This window comes from Rhincodon typus, chromosome 20 (assembly GCF_021869965.1).
Source record: "Rhincodon typus isolate 14 chromosome 20, sRhiTyp1.1, whole genome shotgun sequence".
Lineage (NCBI taxonomy): Eukaryota > Metazoa > Chordata > Chondrichthyes > Orectolobiformes > Rhincodontidae > Rhincodon > Rhincodon typus.
Genome location: NC_063351.1, coordinates 11,667,483 through 11,677,973, shown reverse-complemented (window position 1 = coordinate 11,677,973; position 10,491 = coordinate 11,667,483). Strand labels below are relative to the sequence as shown.

The 10,491-nt window shown below is 39.9% G+C and overlaps 1 protein-coding gene across 5 annotated transcripts in view; it reads left to right on the top strand.

Moving 5' to 3' along the window:
- Nucleotides 1-10,491, top strand: part of atad1b (ATPase family AAA domain containing 1b) — a 54,685-nt gene that overhangs the window by 28,240 nt on the left and 15,954 nt on the right. For all 5 annotated transcript variants that reach the window (XM_048608663.1, XM_048608664.1, XM_048608665.1 and 2 more), the window contains one exon: nt 2,671-2,871. In XM_048608663.1, coding sequence (XP_048464620.1) covers nt 2,671-2,871 — 201 coding nt within the window. The remainder of the gene's footprint in view (nt 1-2,670; nt 2,872-10,491) is intronic.

The following is a 10,491-nucleotide window of genomic DNA, read 5'->3' as shown; positions in this document are numbered from 1 at the left end:
TACTTGGAAATGATATGCAGCTGCCGACCTTCAAGTTGTATTTTGAACAACTGGCTGTTCACCATGTCATCTATTGCTGTGATCCTGGCCATTCAGTGCCAGGCAGTTGAGGTTACAATGTTGTTTATTAATATCCAGGATGATGGTGTACCCCTCAGTCAAGTTTTCATTGTTTTCTTGGTATGGAAAGGTGGTCCCTCATGAGCTGAGTTAGCTAATTATTCCTATTAGGCAATGCTTTTTGATTGGCTTGCTTGGGGAAGAAAACCACGGAATTTGATTTGGACTGAATGGAACATAAGAATTATTGTGGGCTGACAAGGCATGCAAGGTGTTCAGATGTTCGATTAAATTCATTCACAGGATGTGGATGTTATGGCAATGCCAGCATTTAGTGCGCATTCCTAACTGCTCTCAAAGGTGGTGGCGAGCGGTCTTCTGAGAAGCTACAGTCTGTGTAGTTTGGGTGCACCCAAAGTGGTATTAGGAAGGAAGTTCCAGATTTTGACCAAGTGACCGTGAAGGAGCGGTGATATAATTCCAAGTCAGCATGGTTTGTGGCTTGGAGGGGAACTTGCAGATGGTGATGTGCCCATTTACCTGCTACCCTTGTCCTTCAAAGTAGTAGAGGTCTCAGATTTGAAAAGTAATGTTGAAGGACCCTTAATGAGTAGTTGCAGTGTACATTGCTATCAGTGTTTTTTAGTGATTGAGAAAGTAAATGTTGAAGTTGTTAGGTGGGTGCCAGTCAATCAGACTGCTTTGATGGTGTTGAGCTCCCTGAATGTTGTTGGAGCTGCTTTCATCCAGGTAGAGGCAGAGTATTTCATCCTATATCAGACTAGGTCTTGTAGATGTGGACAGGCTTTGATTCCATGAATTTCAACCGACAATCTTTCTTAGAAACTTTGTCAAATGCTTACTGGAAATGTTTAATGGTAATATCTGTAGATGTTCCCTTAGGAAGATGTATTAACCTTGGATGGGTCTGCAGTATCAATTCACTCAAATGATTCTTAGCATTCCAGAGTCAAGCAATGGGAAAATTAAACAAACTGGTCATGCTCCCTAGAATTTAGAAATTTAAGGGGTGATTTGATCAATGTTTTCACAGTATTAAGGGAAACCAGACACAGCAGATTGCGAGAAACTATTTCTGCTAGCTGACTAATCTACTTCTAAGGTCCACTGTCTTAAAATTCAAGCCAGACCTTTTGACCCTTCTTGTAAAGAGTGATAGAAGTTTGGATATCTCCTCTGTAAATGGCAATTGACATGCACAAACATATCAAATTAGGATCAGGAGGGCCACTTAGCTCCTCAAGCCTGCTCCACTTTTCAGTAATGTTGTAGCTGATATGACTGTTACTTCAACTCCACATTTCATCTACCCACTAACCTTTCACTCCCTCGCTAATTAAGAATCAATCTAATGTTGTCTTAAAAACATACAAAGACTCTGCTTACTGCCTTTCGAGGAAGAGCATTCAATAGACTCAGGATCCTGTTCAACAAAAAAAAATCTCATCTTTGTGTCAAATAAGTGGCCTGTTATTTTTAAACAGTGGCACCTAGTTCTAAACTCTCAAGGGGAAACATCCTTTCCAAATCTGCACTGTTAAGACCATTTAGAATTTTGTATGTTTTAATCAAGTCATCTCTTGCTCTTCTAAATTCCAGTGGATGTAAGCCTAGCTTAATAAACCTTTCTCCATCAAAAATCTGCCCATTTCCATATGTTAGTATAGTAAACCTTCTCTGATCTGCTTCAAGTGCACTACATCCTTCCTTAAATAATATGCATAATATTCCAGATGCGGCCTCGCCATTGTCCTGTATAACTAAAACATATCCTCTCTACCTTTTTGTTCTAAATTCCCTGCAGGATAATTGGTAACACTTTGTTAGTTTCTTAATTATTTGGACCTGCTTACTAGTCTGTGCATAACACCCAGAACCCTCTACAATCTCTCAGCCTTTAAATGATATGCTTCTTTTTATTCTTTCTACCATAATAGACAATTTTGCACATTCTACTCCATTTGTGAGATCTCTACCTACTCAATTAACCTGTCTATATCCTTTGGTGACTTCTTTGTAGCCTCTTCACAACTTACTGTCCTACCTGTCTTGGTGTCATCAACAAATTTGTCAGCATACCTTTAGTCCTTCCATTCAAGTAATTTAAATAAATTGTAGAACATTCGAGGTCCCAGCATTGCTATCTGTCGCAAACCGCTCATTATATCTTGCCAACCAGAAGATAACCCATTTATGACTACTGTTTCCTGTTAGCTAGCCAATCTTATGTCCATGCCAAAATGTTGCCTCCTACACCATGACCTTTTATTTTCCCCCAATAAACTTTGATGCAACACCTTATCAACTGCCTTTTGGAAATCTTAAGTCCAGTAATTCTGCAGCAATGTGGTTAGATAGTCAAAAATATATTGAGTATATTGTGCATTGATTGGTCCAAGATTCTTCATCTGAAAAGTACATGATCCTAATGATGAGTTGGATATTCCTTTTATTATATTGCACATTTCTAACTGAACTTAGAAATGACTTTGGTGGCAGAAAATAGAAACAGATTTTTCTTGGGTTCTTCATGGTATAATGTTGTTTAAGCAGTTTTCAAAAATGCCATTGATTGTGTTTTACATTCAGGTGTACTCCTGTTTGGACCTCCAGGCTGTGGAAAAACTCTTATTGCCAAGGCTACTGCTAAAGAAGCAGGTTGTCGGTTCATTAATCTACAGCCTTCCACCTTGACAGATAAATGGTATGGGGAATCCCAAAAACTGGCTGCAGCTGTTTTCTCATTGGCTGTCAAACTGCAACCTGCCATTGTCTTTATTGATGAAATTGGTAAGCATCTATAATTTAGGTTTTGCTATTTTGTTCAAGGTCTATGATGCACTATAATGCTAATATAGATTTTTAAGATATATATGGTGCTATCTTTCTCATATTCCCCCATAATTTATGCTGTTGCTAAATTGTCAGTCCTCTTCAGGTCTGCTGTTGTTATTCTGTACGATCCTATAAACTTAAGTTGTCCCTGAATTTCACACCCTTACTGGCTGCCTGATCCCATAAATCTGATTAGGAGCAGGTTATCAAAATGTCACTTATGCCAGTGTCTGATCACATTCTCTTTGAATTGAACCGGATTGGTAAATATATCCTGTATTTCTTTGAAGGGAAGAGGAAACACTGAGCAATTGAAGAGTAATGGCATCGGGCAAAAATAATAATGGTGCAAATGAAGTTGGAATTATTCACACCATTCTCTGACTCTGACCCAGAGATTCTGCAGCCTTAACCATGTCTATCTTGCAGTCCTATGCTACTTGACTTTAATTACTTTGATGTTGAGTCAGAAATGTTTGTGTCTTCCGGTTGATTTTTCTCTGATATATTTACTTGCTACAACTGATTCTTCTCCAAGTTTGCCTGTGACTGAGCAATACCAGAAATCTAGGTGCGTGCATGATTAAAGGAGAAAGAAAGTGATGGGTTAAGTTATGGTGAGGTGGGATGAGAGCATAAACGTTATTGTAGACCTGATGCGCTGAATGACCTCTTTCTATGCTGTAAATTCTTTGCAGTTCATTAAAATGTTTGCAGTTGTCTTTATTTCCAAGTTTTCACCAGCTCCTTTTCTTTGAGCCACAAGTCCAACATCGATTATTTTATGTTTGTGTGGAATGTCTTGCACGAAATCAATGTCTCTAAATCTTCCGACCTTATTCTAATCACTGCATCAGGGTTCTGGTTTGACAAGTATCCCCTTGGGTACCAATCAGTCTTTAGTCCCATTAGTTTCCCTGATACTTTCCTCTAGTGATAATTGTTGTATTTATTTCTTCTCGTCTACATCTGCCCCCTGATTTTTACTATTTTTGGAATGTGATTTGTGTCTTCTACTGTGAAGACTGCAGAATATTTATTCAATTCTTCTGCCGTTTCCTAGTTCGTCATTTTTATTTCCCCAGCCTCCTGCTCTAAGGGACATATGTTTACTTTTCCCTCTCTGTTCCTTTTTATATGTTTAAAATAGCTCTTGCTGTCCTAGTTGATGTTACTTGTAAGTTTATCCTCAATGCTTATTTTCCCCCTCTTATTTTGCTCACCTTTTTGCTTTAAAAGCATTCCCAGTCCTCTGGCTTACCACTAATCTTTGTCGCACTTTATGTTTTTCTTCTTTGAACTCGATGCTAGCCTTAAGATCCCTAGTTAGTCGTGGTTGGCTTATCACCTTACTAAAATTCTTCTTTCTCACTGGTATACACCTTTGTTGTGATCCAGAAGCTATTTCCTAAAACATCTGTCATAATTCCACATCTGTCTTTGCTGCTAAACCCCTTTCCCTGTCCACTCCACCTAGCTTTAACCTCATTCTTTTGAAATTTCCCTTATTTAAGTTTAACACAATTGTTTCAGATCCAAGTTTCGAGCTCTCAAACTGAATGTTAAATTCTACCGTATTGTAATCACTGATTTCTAGGGATCTTTTACTTTTGAGATCATTTGTTAAACGTATCCCATGAGACATCACCCAGATCCAAAATAGACTGATCCCTGGTTGGACCCACAACTTTTTATTCCAGGAAACCATCCTGAATGCACTCTGAATTCTTTAGGTGGCTTCTTCTGCTCATCTGACTTTCCCAATCTACATGAAGAGTAAAGTCACCCATGATTAATGTATTGCCGTTTTTACATACCCATTTTACCTCCTGATTTATTCTCTGTCCTACAGAGGCTACTCCTGCCTACTGTCATTACCATTTTTGTTTCCCTTTCTGACCCTGTTTACTGCAGTTTTTCTTCTATATTTGTACACTCTGCCCCTTTCTGTCCCTCTCTTGGGTATTGTTATCCAAATAGCTACCCTGTAATGCTGCCAAATCCTTTCACTTTGTAAGCCACATTTCCCCTCTCTCAAACCCTTCCCCTACCTCTAATTAGTTTATAGCCCTCTTTACAGGCCCTGTTGTTTGATTTGCCAGACACTGGTTCCAACACATTTCAAGTGAAGCCTATCCCATTGGCACAGCTCCATTCTTCCCCAGTACTGATGCCAGTGCCCTATGAACGGAAATGCATTGCACCAACATCTAACTTTGTGCCATTCATTTGTCACCTTGACTTTATTTACCCTATGCCAGTTTGTCCATGGCTCTGGTAGTAATCCAGAAATTAGAATCATAGAATCCCTACAAGCCCTTCGGCCCAACAAGTCCACACCGAACCTCGGAGCATTCCACCCAGACCTATCCCCCTATAAACCCACCTAATCTACACATCCCTGAACACTATGGACAATTTAGCATGGCCAGTCTACCTAACCTGCATATTTGGACTGTGGGAGGAAACCGGTGCACCCGGAGGAAACCCACGCAGTCACGGGGAAAATGTGCAAACTCCACACAGACTGTTGCCAGAGGGTGGAATCGATCCCAGGTCCCTGATGCTGTGAGGCAGCACTGCTAACCACTGTGCCGCCCCAATTATTTTCCACCACCCACTGAAATTCCTCTCACAATCAGGAAGAGAGCTCTCTTCTTATTTGCCTTAAGCTCACAGTTGTAGTCGACAGGATTCAAAACTGCACAGGGACACCCCAATGGATTTCAAGTCCATCGCCTTAACCACTCTGCCAAGACTGCTGAAGTACTGAAATTATTACCGTGGAGGTTCTGCCTTTCAATTTAGCTCTTAACTATTCGAATTCTTTCATCAGAATCTTCTTTCTAGTCCTATCAATATCGTTGATATCAACATGGATGATGACAACTGGATCCCTCCCCTCCAACTCCAAGTTTTCCTCCAGTCTAAAGATATCCTTAACCCCAGCACTGGGCAGGGATTCCCACTTATGGCTGCAAAGAATAGGCTGAACAATCCCCTGCATTGTACTGTTCCTTACCACTGTTACAGTCCTATTTCCTCCTTGCAATCTCCACTCTCATCCACACAGCTTGAAATATCTTATAAACATTGGACACTTGCAGGGCCTGAAAAATCTTCAAATGCAACCAGCTGGGTCCCCATACCTGCCTCACCTCAGTCACTCTCTCCTGTCCCTGATTAGCCTTCAAATTTGTATTACCTAGTCTGACAGGTGTAAAGTGTCCCTGATGTGGCACAATTTGGATTCCAGCTCCTCAACTCAGTACTGAAGTTCCTTGAGCTGCAAACACTACAGATGCATTCGCTGTGGGTCACCTTGGCATCAAGCAGGAACAGGTCACTCATCCTGCCATTACTGTAATATTTACTTACTTTATAAATGAATTACACTCGATTCCCTGTGCTTTACACTTAAAGCGCACCTGTCTCCCAAATTCTTATTTGAACCAGATTCCCAGTTCATTAGCTCAGCTTTTGTCTGATTCCGATGAAGTCTTTTACACACTGAAGGTGCACCTTATTGAGCCATGACCTTATTTTTTTCTCTCGTTAATGGGATGAGGATGTCACTGGCTAGGCAGCATTTATTGACCGTCCCTAATTGCCCAGAGGACAGTTCAGAGTCAACCACATTGCTGTGCATCTGGAGTCACATGTAGGCCAGACGAGGTAAGGATGGCAGTTTCCTTCCCTAAGGACATTACTGAACCAGATGGGTTTTTCTGACAATCGACAATGGATTCATGGTCGTCATTAGATTCTTAATTCCAGATATTTTATTGAATTCAAATTCACCATTTGCCGTGGTGGGATTCGAATCCGGATCCCCAGAATATTATCCGGGTTTCTGAATTAACAGTCCCACGATAATACCATTGCCTCCCCATTGAAAGATGGATCTTGAGAAGCCAAATTGCTGACTCCTATCTTTTAAAGTTTTTTTTATATGTATTATCAGGCTACTGAATGGGTTTTGCATATTGCAATTGTTATATTGGTAATTGAATGCTTCACTGATGTAACTTATTTATAACAGTTTGGATTTTGTCAATGAGTTAATAGAATTAGCAATAACAGTTTCAGTTTGAGGATTGCTGTCAACTGTTCAGCCATTTTTTTGGTTGGTATTGCTAATCTAAGTCTTTGTCTTGGTATTGCTGATAATACATATTTGAATCTCTCACTACTTGTTTGTGCCATCTATTTTAGAACTTCTACACACTTTTTTAGAACACCAGATGTTCAGTGCTGTCCTTGCAATTTAACATTGTTTTTGGCAACTTACACAAGGAGTTATGAATTAATCCTATGAATTATGAATGAATAATGCAACAACTTTGTCTCACCCAACACCTGTATTGACTGAGAACAAGATAATGATCACTAGATAATTTGGCTCAAATCCATTGAAGCCAACTAGAATTTGGTTCGTGATTATTTGGTAACTTTGATCACAAAATGGCATTTGATTAATGAAGCATAGATAGTGGTCATATTAAGCTTATGCTGATATTGTTTGTAAACAGATGACTTTTGGTTTTTTTTTCCTTTTTGTATAACAGATTTGTTCTTCAATGTTTTCTGTTCAAATGAAGGGTCTCATTCAGGCAACTATTAATTACATGACACAAACTCATCATTCAGTGCTTGCTGCAACAAAAGTGCACTGCAAAAGATCGTGGGGTTTGAGCCCAGCTTAATGTTCAAGACTAGTTATATTTAGCTTGTCAATCTTGCATCATCCACGTGAGTTACAACAATTCAGTGTAAGGTTATTATTTCAGTTTGAGCTTCTTCCCAGTACTTTAGTCTGTTAACAGCTGCAAGACAAATTGTGGAAGCAGAACAAGTAGCAGGCTAAAACTAGAGTGGCAGGATGGGAACTTGAGTCAGAAAGCAAGAATGAGTGAGATGAAGATGGAAGTTAAAAAAAAGTAATATAGAAAGTTAAAGTGGAAGGCAGAGGAAAGCAGTGCTAGTAACAAACATGGCTTCAGTACAAAGGATTGAGCAAAAATGTCAAAAAGTCTGAAAACACCGGATCTGAATGCACAGGGTGTTCACTATTAATTTGCTGATTAATTAACAGTGCAAAAAACTGTAAACGCACATTTGATATGATAATGATTACAGAGACAAGACTCAACATCTAAGGGTGTTTGATGTTTAGGAAGAACAGACAAAAAAGAAAAAGAAGATGGCTTGACACTGTTAATCAAAGATGAAATCCACAGAGGAGAAAGGCTAGTGACACAGAATATCTAAATGTGGAATGAGTCTGGGTGGCACTAAGAATCAAGAAATGGTGGAAAATATGTGAATTGTCTATGGATGTCCTAACAGCAGTGATAAGGTTTGGAATCAAAGTTGAAGTAGTGTAGTCTGAAACTGGGGTGCAGAATATAAAGCAAAGAAACTGCAAAGGCATGAGGGATGAGTTCGTTACGATACGCTGGATAACTTCATTAAAAGGCATGACAATGACAGGCAACTAGTAAAATTTAAAGAGTGAGTACATGCATTGTAACAGTTACACATTCCTTTTGGGTGAAAGAAGACTTACAGGAAAAGTGAGCCAATCATAACAAACAAAATAAGTTGGGATCATACTAGATCAAAGAGAAGTCATTTAAAGCTTGCTATAAAAAGTAGCAAACTTGGGCTGGGAGCAGTTAGAATGCAGCAAAGGAGATCCAAGAGGTTGATTAAGAGGAATGAAAGTAAACTTATAGAAAACATAAAAGAGAACAGTAAGCTTCTACAGTTACGTAAATTGGAAAATATTAGTCCAAATAAATGTAGGTTCCTTGTAGTCTGAAACTGGAGAATTAATAATGAAGAACAATGAAATAGCAGAGCAATCAAACAAATACTTTAGTTCTATCTTCATAGAAGAAGACACATAACTTCTGACAAATGCAAGGGAAACAAGGGTCTATTGGGAAGAAGGAATTGAAGGAGACGAGTGAAATACAAATAATGTTGGAAAAACTAATGGTATTGAAAGCTGGTAAATCTCCATGACCGGATCATCCTAATTGCAGAGTACTAAAGAAGGTGACTTTGGAAATAGTTGAATGGGTTGGTTGATGTATTCCAAAATTCTGTAGATCTGGAAGGGTTCTGGTAGATTGGTGTATAACAAATGTAACCGCACTATTTAAAAAAAGGAGAGAGGGAAATAACTGAGAATTGCAAACAGGTTAGCATAGCATCACTAGTAAAGAAAATGCTGGAGTCTGTTATAAAGAATATGTTAGCAGGATGCTTAGAAAATGCCGCCAGGATTAAACAAAGTCAGCATGGATTTATGAAAGGGCATCCCGTTTGACAAGCCTAGTGGAGTTTTTTTGCTGATATAACTAGTATAGATGGGGAATAACTGGTGGATGTGGTAGGCTGGTTTGCAGATGTTTCATTGCCATACTAGTTAACATCGTCAGTGCGCCTCCAATGAAACTTTGTTGGTCTTCCCCGCTTGTGATTTATGTAGTCTGATCTGATATGGTGGTTGGCCTCATTTCTGGTTCTGCTTCGTAGTGGTTGGTACATGGGGTCTATTTCCACATTGTTGATGGAGTTCCGGGTTGAGTATCAGGCCTCTAGGAAATCCTGTACATGTCTTTGGTTGGCTTTTCCAAGAATGATTACGTTGTCCCAGTTGAATTGGTGGCCTTCTTTGTCCAAATGTGTGGAAACGAGTGATAGTTGGTCACGTCTCTTTGTAGCTACTTGGTGCTTATGTTCCCTGATAGCTAGTTTTCTCCTGGCGTGTCTGATGTAGTGTTTGTGGCAGTCCCTACATGGGATTTTATATAAAACGTTGGTCCTGTTATCTGTGGGAATGGGATCCTTTGTTCTTGTCAGTAGTTGTCGTAGTTTGTGGGTTCGTGTGCTACCACGATTCTTAGTGGTTGGAGTAGTATGCCGATCATCTCTGATACGTTCTTGATGTATGGCAGGGTGACTGGTGTATCCGGGCATATTGTGTCTTCCTGTTGTTGTCTGTTGCATAAATATCAGTGGACTACGCTTTTTGGGTAGGCGTTGTTTTAAAAGATGCTGTGGAGGTATACTTCTTTGGCTTTGTTAGGTTCTGGGGTGCTGCAGTGTGTTATGGCTCTTTTGAACAGAGTTCTGATGCAGCTCTGTTTCTGAGCGTTGGGGTGGTTGCTGCTCTAGTTAAGTATTTGGTCTGTAACGGGTGGCCTTGCTATATATGCTGGTCTGGAGCTCGCCATTGGCCCTTCATTTGATCATTGCATCCAGGAATGGGAGTCGGTTCTCTTCCCTGGTGAATTTTATGCCGGTGAAGGTGTTGTTAATGAGTTGGTGGGTTTCGTCCAGTTTTGTGTTCTTGATCATGACAGATGTGTCTTCCACATAGCAGACCATAGTTTTGGCTGGATAGTGGGAAGGGCTGCCCGTTCTAGTCTTTGCATTCCTGCTTCAGCTATAGGTCCTGATATGGGTGATCGCATGGTCGATTTGTTTGTACAGGTGGCCATTGAAGACAAGTGGGTCGTGAGGCGTAAATCTAGTAGTTTGAGGGTGCTGTCCTAGCTGATG